At 41.5% G+C, this 21904-nt stretch overlaps 2 protein-coding genes across 2 annotated transcripts in view; both read left to right on the forward strand.

The window, feature by feature from the left end:
• Positions 1-21904, forward strand: part of prelid3b (PRELI domain containing 3) — a 180795-nt gene that overhangs the window by 70805 nt on the left and 88086 nt on the right. The gene's annotated exons all lie outside the window — the stretch shown is intronic.
• pigt (phosphatidylinositol glycan anchor biosynthesis, class T) overlaps positions 1-21904 on the forward strand; it is a 40832-nt gene that overhangs the window by 15216 nt on the left and 3712 nt on the right. The window contains exons 2-11 of the mRNA XM_048608491.1: positions 3-43; positions 512-689; positions 3202-3329; positions 3886-3986; positions 4791-4877; positions 7109-7196; positions 12753-12850; positions 14062-14230; positions 18364-18564; positions 19694-19859. Coding sequence (XP_048464448.1) covers positions 3-43; positions 512-689; positions 3202-3329; positions 3886-3986; positions 4791-4877; positions 7109-7196; positions 12753-12850; positions 14062-14230; positions 18364-18564; positions 19694-19859 — 1257 coding nt within the window. The remainder of the gene's footprint in view (positions 1-2; positions 44-511; positions 690-3201; positions 3330-3885; positions 3987-4790; positions 4878-7108; positions 7197-12752; positions 12851-14061; positions 14231-18363; positions 18565-19693; positions 19860-21904) is intronic.

A 21904-nucleotide genomic window follows, 5' to 3' on the forward strand; every position in this document is an offset into this window, starting at 1 on the left:
AGGGTCAGCGTCAACTCGGGGGGCCGAGCTCCGCTCCCTGAGGGTCAGCGTCAACTAGAGATGTGTACTGTATCTTTAACTGTTTATTTTTGGCCTGGATAAAATAACGTGAAGTAGTTTTTGTTACCATGTTGCCTGTAGTGTCTATTTGTCTATACACAAGAAATACACTGGTCTATTAAGAGTGATGAGGAGGAATTTATTCTCTTAGAGGATGGTTAATCTGCGGAATTATTTACCACAGAGGGCTGTCGATGTTGTGACATTAGGCTCAGATAGATGGATTTTTTAATCAGAAAGAGAATTGAGGCTTATGGAGAAAAGGCAGGAAAGTGTAGTTCATTATTGGATCAGCCATGATCCCATTGAAAGCAGAGTAGACTTGATGAAGTGAATGGTCAATTTTTGCTTCTACATCCTATGGAGTGATCAAGTGCTATCCCTTTGGGGTTTTGATACTAGAAATTCTGGTGGTAATGCTCCACTACTAATGCTCGGGTTATTTCTACAGTGTCTCACTACAGGCTGTTTCCAAAGTCACTGGGACAAGTAATCTCCAAGTTCTCAGTTCGTGAGCTGCACCTCTCCTTCACTCATGGTTTCTGGAGGCGGTCACGGTGGGGGCAACCTTTCCTGCAGGCCCCGCCTGGAGCAGAGCTTTGGGTCTGGTTCCAGTCGTCAGTGTCAGAGTAAGTCACACGCTTACCTCGGCTTGTCCGATATTTAACCTCTTGAGTCTGGGCGTGCTTCCTTTTGGTTTCTGCTATTATAAATTCCTACGTTCATATTTTTGATGTGCTTTGCCTATGTAAACTTATAACACTTTAATTTAACCCTCCTTTTCCCTACTTTCTTGAATAGCAGGATCACAGTTGCAGGGGGCGGGACAGAATGGGTAACTACAAGCTAGTTAGCTTGACATCATAAATTGGAAAATTGCTAGAATCTATTATCAAGTAACTGGGTACAGGGCACCGGGGAAATCATTGTGTGATTAGGCAGCATCAGTTTGATTTTATGAAAGTGATAATTATTGATAAATCCATTAAAATGTCTTGAGGGTATAATTAGTAGGGTAGGTAAAGGGCGATGCAGTATAAGCATAAGGGTCAATTTAAATGTCACCTTTTAAATTGACCTTTGAAGCCTCGAAAAATTGCTTCAAAAATGGGGCTTGACCTGCACATGGAATATTGATGTGGTGATCGCAATATTTGTCAATCTATAAGGGGTCTGCTGTGTGGGTGTGAGCTAAAACTCCTGCACATCTATGCAGAACATCCCATATTGCCTGCTTGATCCCAAGGCACCTGGTTATAAGTAAGTAAAATATCAACATGTGGGCTAAAAAAACTAAGGCTAGCACTTAATGTGAGTATGGAATGTCATGGCTAAAAAAGAGGGATTAAATTTTATAGCAAGTATGTAGAAAAAATATTATTTTGGGGCAGAAAATATCAGATCATCTTAAATGGCAGGTAGATTTGTATGTTGCAATGTACGGTACTTAGATTTTCCAAAAACAGTCGATTTACATGGCAAGGTTCTGTGCAAGATGAGAGTTCAGTGGATTGGACTAATATATTGCACAGACAGAAAATTTGTTAAAGCAGGAATAAACAGGTAATGTTGAGGTTGGCTGTCTGTTACTACTGGAGTGCTGCAAGGATCAGAGTCTGTTGTTTGCAATCCACATTAATGCCTTACTCTCAGTATTATTGTCAAAGTCTAATATAGCAAAGCTCATGATTATTTAATCCTGGCTGGGAAGTGAAGTTGTGAGATAGAAACAGTGTTTGCAAAAGAATGAGCAAATATGAGGTTATTTACTTTGGCAGGAAGTAGAGAAAAGCTATTATTTAAACATTAATCGTTTTGGATTTCCTCGCACACTAAACACAAAGTGTGGGTATAGAAAACCACTTGGAAAGAGAAGTGGTCTGCTGATCTTGTAAGGAGGCTGGGGTACAAGAGAAGGGAAGTGATGCTAGAATTGAATAGGCCTTGGCGAGATTACACTGGGTTTATCTTGTACGATTTGGTTTCCATATCATAGAAAGGATATACTTTCCTTGGGGTGATGCAATAAAGATAGCCAGCATGAGAGGGCTGTTATGTGGAGAAGTTAAGGATAATGAGCATGTATTGTTGGGTGTTTAGAATAATGAAAAGTGATCTGTGAAACAGACATAAGAGCTTGACAAGCTAAATGCTGACTGGCTGTTTCTCCAGCGAGGAAACAGCCTCAGGATATGGTTTTCCCCATTTCAGACTGAGATTGGAAGCAATCTCTTTGCTCAATTCTTTGGCTGCCTAGTTGTTGAGTACATTTAAGACTGAAATCAGTACTCTTAAGGAATTGTGGGGATATGGGTCAACAGTTGAAGCCAATTGTTTAAGTTAGTTGTAATCTTATTGAATGATGGTGCAAGCTTGAGGAGCTGAATACTTCTGCATTTGTTGTTGCATGCTCCCTTCTATCTCAGTAATGCTGTGCCAATATTAATGGGAAGGTATCATTAAGCTTTGGTGTGTTTAAAAAGGCAACTTCCCCAAGAATTTATTAGGAAAATATTTTGTAAGAAAAAGAACTGAATTCTGTCTGCATACCCTGGCCTTTAACCCTTTTTTACTTGAAGATGTTTAATATCGACTTGCTGTGTGTAAGAATATGGTGGATTACCTGATGACTTATTACAATATTTATATAAAGGTAACATTGCCATAGTCCTGCTGGACCATAGGGCTGCCCTGTCGATTATAGATGACAACTGGTGGTAGTTTAATTTGAGGGTCACCTCAGGCAAGGGGAGAGGTTAAGAAGGTCGGTCCTTCATGGTAACCTCAGCCAGTGCTAGAATTGAACCCGGGCTGTTGGCATCACTCTCTATTGCAAACTGGCCATCCAGCCAACTGGCCATATGATGCTTGTTCCAATATGGACATGAGCCTACACCACAAAGCTGGTACTCAGACCGGTGTGGTTCTGTTTATTGAATATGTCTGTATGAAGTGGTGTGTTACGTCGAATGAGGTAAAGTTTCAAGATGTTTGTCATCGCTGCCTTGAAATTAGGTGAGGTGCAGTTTATAAATGAGACTGCTGATTTTGTCCATGTGTTAAGGATTGATTGCCACGTCTCTGCGTGTACATTATGTATTGACTATATGAATTTAACCTAGATGAACCTTTTGTTCGCAGTGTTGACACCACCTGGAAGGAGCTGACTAATGTTCTGTCAGGTTTGTTCTGTGCATCTCTTAACTTCATTGACTCAACAAACACAGTTATTCCAACAGCTTCTTTTAAACCTCTTGGCATCATTAATGGTAAGCATTACATTTTTCAGCTGGTGTGTGCGTGTCTTTATAGATGCAATTTTTATATATGCATATGTATATGTGTAGCAGTCTTCCGTAAAATCACTCCCTTGTTCTTGGGACTCACCCCAACCTCAATTCCTTGGACTATGTAACAGTCTTCTTTCCTCACCATCATTTCCATGGCACTTACCCTCCTTATTGCTAGCTGCACTTCTCCATCTTGCTTGCTTCCCATTCCTCCATAGTATTTAGATAACGTAGCCGTGTTAGTGAGTGTGTTGTACTTTGGAAAGTAGTGATAGTTTTATTCCACCAGCTGTGGATCATTACTGGTCATTTTCACCCACTAGTATCTTTGTGCTTTCATGGTTGCTTGTATGCTGTTTTGAAAATATTCAAGCAAGTAAACAGTTTGGCAAACTAGATGCCCCATACAGTTGAATGCAGGTTGTATCAACCTGAGTAAGCAGTAGGTACTTGCTGTAATCATGCTACCTGTTTTGCACCTTGTACTATAAACTGGTGTCGGGATATCTCACCCTATCTATATATTTCCCTGTAGAAACAGACCATAAATTCCTCAGGTATGCAGCATTGCCGAGAGAAATCGTTTGCACTGAAAATCTTACTCCATGGAAAAAACTTCTACCCTGTGGTTCAAAGGTAAAATGCACAACTGAAACACCACTAAAGGGGCTAGAAATAAAATTTAACTATGCATTGTGTTTTTACTTCAGTTTGTGCAGATGATTAACACAAGCAAAGGTTAGAAATAAGTCAAATGAAAAACATCTAATAGGTTTAATTATGCAGCAATAAAAGTAATACAAGAAATGTATTTACTATACAAAGCAAACAGCCCTGAAATTATTTGTATAAAGTCCAGTAAAAACCAGTACATAACGCATAAGTGACGACCATGCATCTTGCATGAACTGTGTTCTAGCTGGTTACCAGAGAGAGGGTGAACTAAGAGGGCTGCCCAGCCTAAATTGAAACATGCTTCAGTTTGACTTGCTGATGTGACACTGGGGAGCACAGTGTTCTGTAGAGAGGGTTGGACCAAGGTTGAATGAATATAAGAGTTTAGGCTGGGCAAAGGGCAATGACCATCTTAAAGTTTGTCAGGAAATTGAGGGTTTGTGGAATTGTTATTATTGTTACAAAGTCATCAACAGTTTCACTTTATTTGGAACTCCATCTCCATTGATTACAGAGATATTATGTGTTCAGTAAGTGGTTCATAGATTAAGCTGAAAGTGGGAACAGCAGAAGTTCTGATAGCTGGTGTACACTAGATGGAGCCTGTGATATTTGGTACGTCACACACGTGCTAGGATATGTGGCTCATGAAATTGCGATATTAAGTTTTTACGTTGCAATGTATTTACCTTTATCAATTCTGTTTTCCACCCCTGTTGTTCTCTCTTATGCTTGCTCTTTGTCAAGAGGTGTTTTGTGTTATAGGCAGGATTGGCAGTACTGCTGAAAGCTGAACGATTGTTTCACACCAGCTATCATTCACAAGCTGTCCACGTCAGACCCATTTGTAGGGTGAGTGTTAAACACTAAATTATGTAGTGCAACTTGGAGCTGCTTTTACCAGACTGACTGGAGTCTTGTGTGATACTCACATATAATTCTTTCACAAACATCCCAGCTTTCAATGCAGTTCACATTTCTGGATCCCAAACTGCTCCTTTCTGCTGCTTTTTGATGAAATATGTACCATTTGGAGAAATGTTACAAAGCATGGAGCCTTAGTGATTTTATAGCACAGGAAGTCTCACAACCCATTGTATATCTGCTGGATGATTCCTCCCATCCGTTACTTCACTAAAAATCTGGATCGTGTCAGTTAAACAAGATTTGCCTGTATTAAATTAATGCCTTCCTTTCCTTAATGAATCCATATTTGTCCAAGTGACTGTTGTTTGTTTTGGATTATCATCTCCAAAGGTTTTCCATGACTGGCTGATCTAGTTGTTGGGCTTACTCTCACAGCCCTCGTTGAACATGGTGTAACATTTGCAATTCTTTTGGCACCACCCATGTATCTGAAGAATATGGCCAGTGTCTTTGTAATTTCCCTCAGCATCCAACCCTGATAACTTATCAACTTTTAAGTGCAGTCTGCTTTTCTAATCTCTCCCTTTTTTTAATCAATTTTCAGCCCAGCCAGAGGTATCTTGACTACCACTTGTTTCACTGTGATTTGGCAGCATATTCTTCCTAATTAAATACAGATCATGCCCTCTGCCTTCGTAAATAGATTCTCTTTATGGTTCTGATTGACCCCACACTGTCCTCTTGCTACACTTTTATATGTTCCCATAAAACATTTTAGGATTCTGTTCTAATCTAGTTGCCAGTCTCTTCTCATGCTACCTTTGCCTCTGCGATTTATTTTTCACTTTCCTCCAGACATCCTATGTTGAGATTCTTACTTGTTTTATCAACCTGACATTTGTCATATACATGCTTTCTTTGCTATCTTTTGCGTTATCCTAGAAACCATGGTTTGGTTGCTTTACCTTTTCCCCTTGATAAAATGTGTCTTGATTGCCTTCAAAGAGATTGATTAGATACAGCCATTGTTCTGTTTTAGTTTGCCTGCCAATCATTGATCCCAATTTATCTGACACAGATCCAGTGTTAACCTGTTGAAGTTTACTTTCTCCTAGAATCTTACTTTTACAGTAAGTTGTTCTTTGCCCTTTCCACAGATAACTAAATTTTACAATACAATGATCATTGTCCCCTAAATGTTAACCTACTGACACTTGATTCACTTAGCCTACCTCATTCTCCCAGAGAGATCCAGCCATACAATGCCTCCTCTCCTGTTGGATTGGAAACTTATTGATCTAAAAAATTCTCCTGAACATATTTCATAAACTCTGTCCCTCGTAGATATTTTCACTATCACTGCCTATGTTACTATGATAATTAAAGTCTTCCATTATCAGTACTCCACAGTTTTTGCCTCTCTTTGAAGATCCCAACAGATGTGCACTTCTATTTTCCCACTAATTGGTGGTCTATAGATTTACCCAGTGTAATGTTACCTCAGTTGTTTCATAACTGTAATCAAGTAAGCCCTGTCCTTTACCCCACTAGTAATTTTCCTTCTGTAACATTGTAATATTCTCTTTAAACCACACTCTTCCTTTCTTTCCTTCTCTGTCCTTCCTGAATACTTTGTAACTATGAAAATTTTTGTGCCAGGCCATAAAATTTCCAAGTGGCTATCTACATCAATAGCTTGCCAACGTTATTTACCCCACTCCGTGCATTTCTATACATGTGCTGTAAACCAAAGTTAGATCTTATCGCCTTCCCTATGAGACTGACCCCATTGTTATTTTCTCTAGTGCATTACCCACATTCTCCTTGCTTCAAATATTCTCCCGCAACATATGTCCCTGGGTTGTATTCCAAGTCCTAATATAACATGAAATTGAAATTGGACCCAAAATTATCCAGTGTCTAGTACTGCAGTAGTATAAGAATTGTGTGGAACTATCTAGTCTATTATTTTTAAACATATGCATATGCAGCATAAATACAAAGAATTTTCCCTGTTTGATATTCCATTCTGTCAACAGAAGAATGAAGTTGTCCAGCACTATGGGCTACAACCACTAACGTCTTGTTTGGCTACCAATTCATGAAATGTAATTTGAGTATATTTGTTTAGGTCTTTGTAATGTTTATAAAATTGGTGCACCTTATATTTTTGCATTCTTAATATGAAGAATATGTATTCTTTGCTACCTGTCTAGAATGAACTGTGTACCAGTACCTCCTGGGAGCTGACCCAGAGTCTGTCTGTCGTCTTTGACCTCTATGCCTCTGGCTCTGGTAAACGAGGTAGGTAAATTAGATATGAAATGATAGAAAATTTGCTGGGATGAGACAGTACAACCTCTTTCTGAGGGTAAAGGGCAGCTTTATGTTTTGCACCTGGGCTTTTTATCAAAGGGTGAAAATGGGTAAAAAACAGCACTTGTGTAACATCTTTCTCAGAATTCCTAAAGTGCTTTACAGCCAAATAAGTACTTCTGGAATTTAGTCACTATTTTGATGGAGGAATAAGGTAATGGCCACATTTTTGTTTTGTTCTGATGTTGATGGCGGATACTGGGAAGAACTTCTCTGTTTTTCTTTGCCTAGTTGCATTTGAGAGGACAGCTGGGATCTTGGGTTAATGTTTCATCTGAATGATATGCAAAGCTCCCTCAATACTGAAATGTTAAGCCTTATTTATTGAATCAAGTCTGGAGTGGAGCTTGATCCCCCAACATTCTGACTTGAGACGGGGTGGGTTAGGGTACTACAAACTGAGCCAAGCACAACATTTTAGGATATATACTGGGAATATTAACATTCTTTCTGCAAATTACAGACCAGTGAGTCACTTATTAGTAGGAAAGTTATTGGAGAAAATTGTAAAGGAGAGAATTAATCTCCACTTGGAGAGGCAAGGTTTGACCAGGGATAGTCAGCTTGGCTTTGGCAGAGGAAGGTCATGCCTAACAAATTTGAATGCTTTGAGGAGATGGTCAGGTCTATTGATGGGCTTAGCGCAGTTGATGTAGTTTATATTGATTTCAGCAAAGCTGTTGAAAAGTTCTCACATGGGAGATGTTAAAGAAGATAAAACAGTAACATGGCAAGTTGGATCCAAAGTTGGTTTGGTGGCAGGAGACAGAGGTTGGCGGTAGAAGGCTGTTTGTGTGACTGGACCGCGGTCTCCCCTATTGTTTGTGATACATATAATTGATGTAGAAGAAACTATTGCAGTGGGTGGGTGGAGGGTGTTGGTAAGGGAAATGGTAAGTATGTTTTCGGATGACGTGAAGATCAGCCAGGTGATTGAAAATGAGGAAGAAGATCTTAGGTTATAGGAGGATATGGACGGATTAATCAGATGGATAGATCAATGGCAGATGGAATTTAACACTGAAAAGTGAGAGGTTAAGCACTTTCTAAGAAGAAATATGGCTGGGTGTACTTAATAAATAGCAGGATGGTACGAAACTGAGAGGAACAGAGATCTTGGGGTGCTTGTTTATAGATCCCTGAAGGCAGCAGGTCATGTTAATAGTTTGGGTAAAAAGGCATATGGGACACTTACCCTTATAAATTGTGGCATAAATCATAAGATCAGGGAGTTTATGTTGGAGCTGTACTGAACTTTGGTTAGCCCGCAGCTGGAGAATTGTGTGCAATACTGGTCATCTCACTATAGAAAGGATGTGATTGTACTGGAGGGGTTGCAGAGGAGATTCACCATGATGTTGCCTGAGATGGACCATTTTGGACCATAAGACCGTAGGATTTTGGAGCAGAATTAGGCCATATGGCCCATTGAGTCTGCTGCAGTATTCAATCATGGCTGAAATATTTCTCAATCCCACTCTTCTGTCTTGTCCCTGGAACCCTTGATCCTCTTACTAATCAAGAAACTATTTATCTCTGTCTTAAAACACTTGAAGATTTGACCTCCACAGCCTTCTGTGGCAGGAGTTCCACAGATTCGCCACCCTCTCGCTGAAGAAATTCCTTGTCATCTCAGTCCTAAAGGGTTGTCCCTTCACTCTGAAGCTGTGCCGTCTGGTCCTGGGCCCTCCTACTACTGGAAACATTGTCTCTACATCCACTCTGTCCAGGCTTTTCTATTTTTAAGTTTCAATGAAATCCCCTCCTCATTCTTCTAAACTCCATTGAGTACACACCCAGCGTTCTTAACTACTCATTATATTACAAGCCTTTCATCCCCAAGATCATTCTTGTAAATCTCTTCTGGATACTCTTCAAGGCCAGCACATCAGTCCTCAACTGGAATATTGTGGGTGCCACATTAAAGGAAAGGTGTGAATGCATTGGAGAGAATGCAGAAGCAATTTGCAGGGAAGTTTCCAGGAATGAGAAAATTCGGCTATGAGTAAAGATTGAAGAAGTTGGGCCTATTAGATATGTAGAATATAGGAGCTCGAGTAGGCCATTCAGTCCTTGAATCTGCTCCATTGTTCAATATGATCATGGTTGATCATCCATCTCAGTATCCTCTTTCCACTTTCTCCCCGTATCCTTTGATCTCTTTAGTCTTTAGAACTATATCTATATCTTTCTTGAAAGTCTTCAATGTTTTGGCCTCAACAGTTTCCTATGGCAGTGAATTCCACAAGCTCACCACCCTCTAGGTGAAGAGATTCGTCCTCTTCTGTGTCTTAAAAGGCCTACCTTTTACCCTTAAGACTGTGACCCCTGGTTCTGGATTCTCCAGTCATTGAAAAATATCCTTCCTGCAAGTACCCTGACTAATCCTGTTAGAATTTTGCAAGCTTCTAGAAGATACCTCCTCAATCTTCTTTTTTTATTCACTTGTGAGGTATGGGTGTCGCTGACTGGGCGAGCAGTTATTTTATGTCCCTGGTTACTTTTTGAGAATGTGTTGGTGAGCTGCCTTATTGTACCATTGCAGTCCATGTGCTGTAGGTAGACCCCTTAGGGAAGAAATCCCAGGATTTTAGTGCCACAATAGTGGAGGAGCAGTAATGTATTTCCAAGTCAGGATGGTGAGTGGCCTGGTGGAGAACTTGCAGTTTCTGACTGATCCAGTCTGTCCCCATATGTCAGTCTTATCATTCCAGGAATCAGTCTGGTAAACTTTCTTTGCACTCCCTTGATAGCCAGAACATCCTTCCTCAGATAAGGGGATCAAAACTGCACATAATGTGCAGTTCACCTTAGAGAGAAGAAGGCAGATAAGAGTTTGAAAACCTCTATCAAATCTCCTGAGCAGCTGGATAGAGTAGACAGGGAAAAGCTGTTTCTAGTTGTAAACAAAAAAAAGGACAAGAGGGCATATATTTAAAGTGATGTGCAAACGAAGCAAGGGTGATGTGGAAAGAAAAATTCAAATGGTCTCACTCTACCCCATAATAATTCCGTGATTCTATATAAGGGCACTTGTTTAAACAACAAAAGTTATACTTACTAGAAGGCAATCACTCTTGTAGCTCGGATGGTCTTGCTTTCTAGTGACTTTTAATAGCTACTTGTGGTTTGAAACTTATCATAGAGTCATACAGCATAGAAACAGGACCTTTAGCTCACCATGTCGATGCCAACCAATAAACACCAAACTACACTCCTCCCATTTACCCGCTCTTGGTTCATAGCTACAATGTCCTGCCATTTTAAGTAGTCATCCAGATGTTGCAAGGGTACCTGCCTCCACCACTCTCTCAAGAAGGCACATATCATATTTTTGCTAATCTCTACATGAAAGAATTTTTTCTCAGATCCCCTCTAAACCATTTACTCTTCACTTTGAACTTGTGCTGTCTGGTCTTGGACCCTTCTGCTATGGGAAAAGATTCTCACTATCTACCCACTTGTACGTTTGTATACCTCAATCAATACCCCTCAGCTTCCTCTGCTCCAGGGAAAACAATGCCAGCCTATCTAGTCTGTCCTCATAACTGAGACATTTGATCCCAGGCAACATCCTGGTGAATATCCGCTGCACCCTCCAGTGTAATTGTGTCCTTCCAATAATGTGGCGACCAGAACTGTACATAGCATTCCATCTGTGGCTTAACCAATGTTTTATAAAGTTGTAGCAAGCTTTCCTTGCTCCTATATTCTACACCCCAGCTAATGAAGGCAAGCATCCTGTATGCTGCCTTCGCCAGCCTATCTACCTGTGCTGACACCTTCAGGAATCTACGGACTTGTACACCAAGGTCCTGTTGTTCTACAGTGCTTCATAGGTACCTACCATTCATTGTGTATGCCCTTCCCTTATTAGACCACCTGAAATGCATCACTTTGCATTTATCAGGATTTGATTCCATCTGCCACTGCTCTGTCCCATTTACCATGTGATCAATATCAGACTGTAACCTGAGACCATCCTCCTCCATCATCAGCACCAATGTCATTTGTGCCATTCTGTTCTTCATTTCTACTCCTTTGTTGTTGTCTTCAAATCTGCAGAACAAATCACTCGTAGATCGTAGAATCATAAAATCCCTTCGGCCCAACAAGTCCACACTGACACACAGAGCATCCCGCCTGGACCGATTGCCCTATAACCCACCTAATCTATACATTCCTGAACACTATGGGCAATTTAGCATGGCCAATCCATCTGGCCTGCACATCTTTGGACTGTGGGAGGAAACCGGAGCATCCAGAGGAAACCCACGCAGACGTGGGGAGAATGTGCAAACTCCACACAGACAGTTGCCCGAGGGTGGAATTGAACCTGGGTCCCTGGTGCTGTGGGGCAGCAGTGCTAACCACTGAGCTACCGTGCTACCCTCGAACGTTGATATTTGACTGTTGAAGGGTGTAAACCTGAAACGTCAACTTCCCTGCTCCTCTCATGCTGCCTGTGTTCCTCCAACTCCACACTGTATTGACTCCATTCCAGCATCTGCAGTTCTTGCTATCTCCTAATGTTGGGATTTAATTAATTTACAACTACCTAGCCTGCACATCCCTGGATGCTATGGGCAACTTAGCATAGCTAATCCACCTAACCTGCACATCTTTGGACTGTGGGAGGAAACATGACGAGAATGTGGAAACTCCACACAGGTGGTTGCCCAAGGCTAGAATCGAACCCAGGTCCCTGGCACTGAGGCAACAGTGCTAACCACTGAACTACCATGCCATGCTCCCCTCTTACTTTTTAACTCTCTGCAGCCTAGGGCTTGTTGTGCTGTTATATTGGATTCATACTTTGATCTAGCTAGTCTGTTTGCTAATGATCATGGACCTTGAACAGGATGCCCTCAGCATCTAAACAACCCACTGTTCATTTCTTTCAGTCAGTCAGGATAATTGATATTCTTGTTCATTTTAAGCTCCAAAGTCCACTGATCTATACATTTCAAAATATATCCCTTTGATCACAGCTGGTACCAAATTTGGACATGGGTCCTTACTTCCCTAATGCTGTTTACACCATCAATTCCTCTTAGAGTCTGAACTCAGGACATGGGAACTAGATGTCTAGAATACACACATTCATCTACCAGGAGTTCAAGCAAAGATTGCAAAAATAATTCAAAACCTGAAGGTACAGTAAGTACAAAAGGTACATATTTCCTATAGAAATACAAGTTAATCTGAATAGGAGCAATGTATTTCTCAATCCTAAACGTGCACACGAGCAAACAGTAAAACAAAATACTGAAATCTGAAACAAAAACAAATTGCTGGAGAAACTGGTTCAGTTCTGAAGAAAAGGGTCATTGGATTCAAATTCTGCTTTCTCTCCATAGATGCTGCCAGACATAGTGAGTGTCTCCAGAAATTTCTGTCTTGTGCCATAACTAAGCAGAGACTGTTTCTAAATTTTGCTAGGCCATATGTCATTTACTCTGTTGTATTGTTGATGTATTACAGAGTGGTCACTGTTTAAGATGTTTTCACGGACCTTGACAGAGGTGTGCCCTTTAGCATCGCAAAGTACTATTTATGTGGACATCACGGACAGAGATAAGGTACAGAACAGGTTCCAATCCATGTTTGAATCTTCTCCAGATCTATCCAAATTGAAGAGTTTGGTTCCCTGGTGATGGCGGTGGTGGAGTGTGGATTTCATTCCCTGATGATGATTATTAGGTTGGGGGGTGCCATGGTTCTGTGGCATGGCAGTAAAGGAGGGTGGTTCTCTGGCAGTGGGGTGTTTGGTTCTCTGGGGGTTGGGAGGTTAGTTCACTGGCAGTGCTGGGGGTTTGGTTCTTGGGTGATGGCAGTGCTGGGGGTATTCCTGCATGCCAAAAGCTGAAGTGATGTTCTTCGCATATGAGTTTAGCCAGCATTGGCAGTCATTTAAGTGGAATGAGTGTTACTGGTGGGCATGCATAATGTTGTCGATTTCCAGTACAAATCATTTGGTACAAATCAGCCACTGAAGTTTCCAACCATTCCGAGTTAAGTCAGCTCAATGGCTGTCATGGCTGATATCAGCCAAATGATCCTCTGTACAAGTTGGACCATGTGTATCTTCGGGGCTGCATTTGTCTTGGATGTGGAAGATGATTTAAGAGGAGGAACAGTAAGGCAGAGAGTAGAGTGATGTTAGAAACATCATTGGTTGTAGGTTAGTAGCAGGTTCTGATTCCATCCTTTCGCTGCATGTAGTTGCTGAATATCCATTGAATCCCTACAGTGTGAAAACAGACCATTCGCACATCGAGTCTGTACCAACTTTCTGAAGAGCATCCCACCCCAAATCCCTGTAACTATGCATTTCCCATGTCTAATCCACCTAGCCTACACATGTCTGGACACTACAGACAATTTAGCCTGGCTAATCTGCACATCTTTGAACTCTGTGAGGAAATCAGAGCACCCAGAGGAAACCCACACAGCCATGCAAACTCTGCGCATACTGTCGCCCAAGGGTAGAATTGAACCTGAGTCCCTGGTGCTGTGAGGCAGCAGTGCTAACCATTTAGCTGCCATGCTGCCCTAAAATCAACAATGGGTTAATGGTCACCATTAAACTCTTAATTCCAGGTCTTTATTAAATTCAAATGCCTTCATTTGCCATGGCGGGATTCAAATCTGGCTCCCCAGAACTTTACCTGAACATTCCACTATGCCATTCCCTCTCCATATGGAATGAAGATATGGAAAAGTGTTTAGTTTGAGTAGCTTTTCTGTGAAAACAAGACTTTAAAACAAAAATCTGCTCTCAACTTTCCAGATTAATGACACCCAAGAGTTGATGCCACCAGCACCCTCTGTGCTTAACACAACGGTGCACGGGAAATGGAGATCCTATGCTGTGTACAACCTACTGAACCCTCATCTTTACAGTGCATCATCACACTCCTTAAACATAGCATTAAAATGGAAATTGTCCAAGCAGTTTGGTAAGTACTTTGGTATGCTGTTTACACAAACAATACTGGAACCTTAGACTCTGCACAGTCGGGGATGGAACCTCCAGTAGACTGAACACTGGCATAGAGTCTATAGAGAATCTGAGCAAATTTCCGTGTCGTCTTCTCTTTATGACCAGAAGTGTTTCCTAATTTCACTTCTGAAAGCCTTGGTTCTCATTTTAGACAATGTAGTGCCCACGTCATAGAATCATACATTATACAACAGACTCTTTGGCTCATTGAAACTAAACTACTCTAAATCTACACTCTTTCACTTTCTAGCACTTGGCCCATTGCCTTGAATATTGTGACATTTCAAGAACTCATCCAGGTTGAAGGTTGTGAAGTTTCCTGCCTCCCAGGCCATGCATTTTAGACCACCTCCACCCTCTGAATATATTTTTCCTCAAATCCCCTCTAAACCTCCTGCTTTTCACCGTCAACTTATGCCTGCTTGTTATTGATCCTTCAACTAAGGAGAATAGCTGCTTTCTATTCATCTTGCCCATACTTCTCATAATCTTTCCTCTTGTTCCCAATCCTAGCCTACAGAAATAGTTTTTCCCAATCTACCCAACTGGTTCTCCAATAAAATTATCCCTTTAATCTTCTAAATTCCAGAGAATGCACCTTTTTTTAAAATCGCTTCTTGTCACTTAACCATTGCAGTATTCTAGTAAATCTATACACCTCTCTTCAAGGCCTAAGGTGCAGTGCCCAAACATCTACAGGTCTGGTTAACCTGTACAATAGCTGAAACATAACTTTTATCCCTTTGTATCCGATTCCTCATGTTGTAAACATTCCATTACACCATTTGATTTTTGGCATTTTTAGTGAGGTTGGGTGCAGCATCTTCCAGCTTACTGTACAAACAAACCAAGGGGAAACCTCTCCACTGGTTGGAGTTGTACCTGGCACACAGGAAAATGGTCACAATTGTTGGAGGTCAGTCATCTCAGCTCCGGGATACCTCTGCAGGAATTCCTCAGGGTAGTGCCCTAGTCCCTACTATCTTCAGCTGCTTCATCAATGACCTTTCCTCCATCATAAGGTCAGATGTGGGGCTGAAGCAGTCAGTGTCCAAATGCAAAAGACCCAGACAGTATCCAGATGTGGGCTGGAAAGTAACACTTACACCACATAAATGCCAGATAACAACCATCTCCAGTAAGAGACAGTCCAACTGTTGACCCCAAACGTTCAGTGACATTACTGCCACTGAATTCCTACAATCAATATCCTGGGGGTTACCATTGACCAGAAGCTTAACTGGACTTGAAATGTAGAAAGCTAGAATATAAGTGCAGCAGGTAACCAGGAAGGTTAATGGAATGTTGGCCCTTACTTCAAGGGGGTTGGAGAAGAGAGTAGGGCCGTCTAACTGCAACTGTACAAGGTGCTGGTAAGACCTCACCTAGAGTAGAGAGAGCAGTTTTGTTCTCCATATTTTAACAGAAAATATCATTTAATTGGAGGCAGTTCAGAGAAAGTTCACTAAGATGATCCTTGGTATCGAGGTATTGTCTTATGATCAAACCTAAACGCATTAGGACTCTACTCACTGGAGTTTAGAAGAATGAGAGGTGATCTTATTGAGACATACAGGATTCTAAGGGACTTGATGGGCTAAATGCTAAGAGGATGTTTCCCCTCTTGAGAGAGTCTAGGACCAGAGGGCATAGTCTCAGAATAAAAGGGTGCAAATTTAAGACAAAGATGAGGAGGAATTTCTTCTCTGAGAATAACGATTCTTTCGAACTCCTCGCCACAGAGAACTGTGAGGCAGAGTCCTTGTATATGTGTAAGGCTGAGATAGATAGGTTCTTGATCAGTAGGGGAATGAAGGGTTATAGGGAATAGGCAAAAATGGATGTGAGGAATGTCAGATCAGCCACAAGCCTATTGAATGGTAAAGCAGGGTGAGGGGCCAAATGGCCTACTGTTCTTATTTCTTATGGTCTTGGGAAGCCTGACTGTACAGGAATTTCAGTCTTAATCTTTCTAGTAACAACCAAAACCTGAAACTGACTCTTAGATTTAGGACATGGTAATACTGTTAAATGCAGAAACTTAGGTTTGAGTAAATACAAGCACAGGAAAACTGGACTGACAAATTTTAGCTGTGCACACACTAAATACGACACCTTACTTGTCTTTATATGCCACAAGTACTTGAATGTCATACTGTCTGACATGTAAATGCCAAAACCTGAATGGAGAATGAGTGCTGAAAGCTCAGAATTGATGGTCCGTAAATATGATGAACATATTTACAACTTACAAAGAAGCTTAGCATTCCACATGTAATGAGCATCATCCAGGCATGTTTTTCCCACCCTACAGTCAGTTCTGATATAACATGATAATTCTGTTCTCGTGCAATTTTGGATTATAAGAAAATTGCACAATAGCTGCTCATTTAAACTAATGGGGCCGGCATTGCATTATAGCCAATAAAGGTAAGGGAAGTTTGTGTTCTACAAATAGTGGTCTAAATTCTTTAATTGCATTAAAGCCAATTCGTGATGAATAAACGCGCACTATAGCAGATTTCTGGAGAAGGGTCCCGACCTGAACCGTCAATTTTCCTGCTCCTCTGATGCTGCCTGGCCTGCTGTGTTCTTCCAGCTCCACACTGTGTTGTCTCTGACTCCAGCATCTGCAGTCCTTGCTATCTTTATAGCAGAACTGACTGTGTTTCAAAGTTCCCTGTTCCCCTGACCATAGTTATAACCTATGAGATGGGGGAAGAGTTTCAAAATTCACCTGAATGAGATCCATCTGGTCATGTTTAGATAATCATAGACACTACTACCATTAGAGTGCCTGCAATCACAACTGATCCATATTTGACCTTATAATTATAGGCTCTGGTTTGTTTTATTTATGTATCTTCCCTTAAGAATACAGCATGCAGAACTCTTTGTACTGATTTTCTATTTTAACTCTTGCTTGCATAAGGGAATTAACCTTCACTATTTTGACTTCCTTAATTGTTGATCAAGCTGGCAAATTTAACAATGACCGATTTTGGTTAAATTCCATCATCTTGTATACATTCTCACAATAATATGCATAATCAACTGTAATCATAATGTGTAGCTGAAGATTGATCAGTTCCATTTCAGTTATTTCAGTCCACATTACATACCACACCACACCCCCTTAACCCGGCCACACCAAACAAATTCCCTCTTGCTGTTACTTCGAATCATAGGACAGGCTATTTGGCCCAACGAGTCTGCACCGAACCTCCGAAGAGTATCCCACCCAGAACCCTGCATTTATCATGGCCAATCCACCTAACCCACACATCTTTGAACTGTGGGAGGAAAGCGGAGCACCCAGCAGAAACCCATACAGACATGAAGAGACTGTGCAAACTCCACACAGACAATCACCCAAAGCAGGAATCAAACCCTCGTCCCTGGCACTGAGATTCAGTAGTGCTAACCACTGTGTTATTGTGTGCCTTGCAGCCTTCCCTGTAGCCTGAGTTGTTCCTTGATCCTGGGCCTTCAATGGGTGTTCTGGCCACAGCCACAGTCTTCCGGGTGTAGCTGCAGGTAAATAATTGGCCAGCAGCTCATGGTAGGCAGGATTCCTGCCCTGGGGTCCTCCCTATGTGCCACACAGGCATTTAACACCGATAGAGAGTGATATAGCTCTCTTGTTTGCTGTCCAGCTAGCAGGTAAAACTATTGATGCCTCCCTAAAATCCATTCCAGTGTGTATCACCATTAACGATAAATGATCCAGTGTGATGTGCTGAAACCTCAGCCGTACGTTTCTCATTTCTCAATTTCACCCCAGTGGTAATGAGATACTTTTCTCTATATAGAGAGAATGACCAGAGAAAGTCAGACAGAGATCCACATGCTAACTGTTGGACTCCATTACGTCATAATGGGGACATTTAAGTGATTAAAGCTTGAGGTGAATTTGGAATGCTATATCTTAACAGTTGCGGTATTAGGAAATTATATTGCTTTTAAATCAATATGCATTAGCTGCATAAGATGAGGCTTTGTTTTTTTTTGGGTTGTTCTAAACATTAATGAGTGCTCTCCAGCTATTATACAATGATTTGTTGATTGTTCTTTCTACTTTTGGTGCAGCGATACCTGAAGTGCCTGTATTTAACGCAAAGAGATATGTGAGTGGCTTTGGCCTCCAAACAGGTAAAATCAACACACTGATCTACAATTATCACCCATACCGGGCATTCCCAGTGCTGCTGATGGAGATTGTGCCCTGGTACCTTCGACTCTACATCCACACACTCACCATTACCACCAAGGGCAAAGACAATAAACCAAGTAAGAGCTGCTTGCTTACCTCTCCTTTCTCATCCCCTACTTTCTCATTCTCTTACTCTTCCAAGCCATCTTTCTTCCCCCTCAGGATGGGGTGAATATCTGTTCCTCACCACCTGTATTCAGAATTGTAATTTGTACCAGCTTGAGATGGCGCTGTGGAGCCACGAGAGGTTGTAGCTCCACCAAGAGCCAACCAGTGGAACAGTATCATAGTATCGTAGACAGTAGCTCAAATACATATGACAATTAATACAAGAGGTAGGAACAAAGGTGTTGAGCCCAGTAAAATTAATTTTCAAAGTGCAGTAGTTCTTCTGATATAGTGTTGTGTGTTTTTGATTCTCACAAAAGTTCTGCCTCTGTTCTCCTATCTAATCGACCATTCTAACCGTCCCATTAATAGATTTATCATGATGTATATAGCAAAATTATTTTTCACTAATTTCTGTTTACCCCCTGTGAAATTACTTTGAAAAGGTGTTTTGAGCTTGTCTAATCTATGCCATTTAATACTTTCCCGTCATACTTAGCCTCTTGGCTCTTAACCACTGAATAAGTTCTTCTCTGCTCCCTACTGATTGCTGCTGTTTATTGTTCTCATCAGATTTTTGACTTTGAATTTCAGGAGGATAACATGGGGCAAGTTTTTAAACATTCCCACTCCCAGTACCTGCCTCCCTCCTGCCTTGTCTGTACGACAACTTGTCAGCAGTACTATGTGCATGGAACATGGCAACATTGTCATTATGTGCAGATGCTTCCTGCAACCTGACCCCTTGTTGTGACCAGTTGACACAGTGGGCAGCTTCTGTGCTTGCATGGTGACTATATTTTGTTAAGGCTAATCACTCTGCCTTAGCGGTGAGACATTTGACTGATATGCTGTATGTATTTATTGCCCAAGGGATAAATATTAAAATTTCCCTTTCTCCAACCCTAGTTTCAAGAATATAATAAACAATCTTTCTTGCTATTGATTGTTACTGGAAAAACAGAAATTATTACCCATTCCCTAAGCTGCTATCCTACTTTCATTAGGGTACTGTACTACTGTTTTCATAATAAGCAATGTTATAAACAATTGGCTGCACCTTAACAACTCCTCATTCCCTGCCTTTTTTGATAACAGGTTATATCCATTACCAGCCAGCCAAAGACCGAGAATGCCCTCATCTATTGGAAATGCTGATTCAGCTGCCTGCTAAATCTGTCACCAAGATTGGCATCGAGTTTGAGAGAGCACTGTTGAAGTGGACCGAGTACCCCCCTGATCCCAACCATGGCTTCTATGTGGGGTAAGGAGGTAGAAATACAGTGAAATCTGGATATTGTTCTGCTCAGTTTGTGTTCAGGGTGTAATTTCAATTTGTATCTTGGAAACAAAAGAAGGGAAAGAAACTAATTGGGAAAAATGAAATGCAAAACCTCCGGGGTTTGATGTTCAATGAGGGAAAGTGTGAGACTGCGTGAAAACATATGGCAAACTTGCCTTTATTGGTTGGGACAATGAGTATAAGAGTCAGGATTTCATGTTGCAGCTTTATAGGCCACACTTAAGAGTGTTGCATTCAATTCTGGTCACCACATTACAAGAAGGATGTGGAGGCTTTGGAGAGGGTTTACCAGGATGAATAGAATAGAATATCCTTCATTGTCACATGTTCTCCAGTAAAGGAGTACAGTGAAAAGGTTGTTCTGGGACTGCTCCGGGACTCGGGTTCCCCCTCGCCCTGCTCCGGGGCCCGGGTTTACCCCCTCGCCCCACTCCAGGATTGCTAAAAAGAGAGAGGAAGAAAGAAGAAACAAAAAGAACAGGCGGAGCAGAGGAGCTCTACATGGAGCATCCAACTCTGTCACCATCTTGTCATAAGATGCTGCCTGGATTAGAGGGTATGAGTTATAAGGAGATGCTAGAAAAACTCAGGTTGTTTTCTCTGGAGCAGCAGAGGCTGAGGGGAGACTTGATAGAAGCCTATAAAATTACAAGATGCTTAGTTAGGGTTGTTGTTCAGAATCTTTTTCCTAGAGTTGAAATGCCTAATATTAGGGGGCAAGCATTTAAGGTGGCGGGGGGGGGGGGGGGGGGGTGGAGTTCAAAGGGGCAAATTTTATTTATACAGAGTGGTAGGAGTCTGGAACGTGTTGCTGGAGTGGTGGTGGAGAGATAAATGGTAGGGGCATTTAAGGGGCTTTTGGATAAGACATATGAGTATGTGAGGAATTGAGGGATATGGTCTAAGGTCAGGCAGAAGGGATTAGTTTACGCTGGCGTCATGTTCTGCGCAACATCATGGGCTGAAGGGCCTATTCCAGTGCTGTACTGTTCTGTGTTAAGGTGCATTCACTGACCTTGACAATCAATTTGTGGTCATTTCATAAGCAATTGGATAAACAGTTGAAAAGAGAAAGTTTGCATGGTTATGTGAAGAAGGCCTGAGAGTGAGACCAGCTGAGCTACTCTTGAAAGGAGCCAGCATGGGACACTGGGTTGAATGGTCTCTTGTGATGTAACAGTTCTATGATTTTATAATTAAGCATTTTGCTGCGCAAGTGATGGGGTCCGACGCCAGTAACTGACCTCTCTAGCCACCTGCCTCCAAACCCTTCAGCAGGAAGTCTTTTAAAATTTTTTTTCATAGGACATGGGCTGGTATAACCAATGTTTGTTCCCTGTTCCTTGAGAAAGTGATTATGAGCTGCTTCCCTCGATAATTGCAGTTCATGTTGCTTAGGTATACCCACAGTTCCTTGAGGGGCTTTTTGCAGAACCATGGTGTGTCTCCTGTTTTCATTTCTGTCATTAAGTTACACATCAATGTACATGGAGCTCTATGTCTTGGGTGTTCCACTTCCTTGCAATAAAATCCTGCAGCAGTCTTCTATAATTCAGTGAGCTTCCCTTTAGGAGGGACAGACTTCCATTGACAATAGAAAGGCTGCCTGCTCGATATGTAGTTAGCAAATACTGCTTGATGCCTTGCTGAGTGCTCATTCCCCCAGCTGACAGTTCTACAGTCAGCTAAATCTGGAGGAGGCAGACTGCGTACATCCGTCCTGATGCTCAAAGGTTGGCTGTAAAATTTGAGTCCATTCCTTTCAAAATAAAATAAAAAGTAAAAATGAACAGGGTAGCTAAAGCAAATAAAATGGAAGAGCAGTTGTATCAGACTCAGAATGTTTACTTTTTTTCTCTCTGCACTGATGTTGCCAGACCTGCTGAGTTTCTACTGCACTTCCTGCTTTTATTTCAGACCTCCAGCATCGAGCTTTTATACGAACTGAGTCTTGTCAGCTTCTCAGGCAAACAGACTTTGTTTATCTTCACCTGCACTTTGTAGAT

Source organism: Rhincodon typus, chromosome 19 (assembly GCF_021869965.1).
Source record: "Rhincodon typus isolate 14 chromosome 19, sRhiTyp1.1, whole genome shotgun sequence".
NCBI classification, from domain to species: Eukaryota; Metazoa; Chordata; class Chondrichthyes; order Orectolobiformes; family Rhincodontidae; genus Rhincodon; species Rhincodon typus.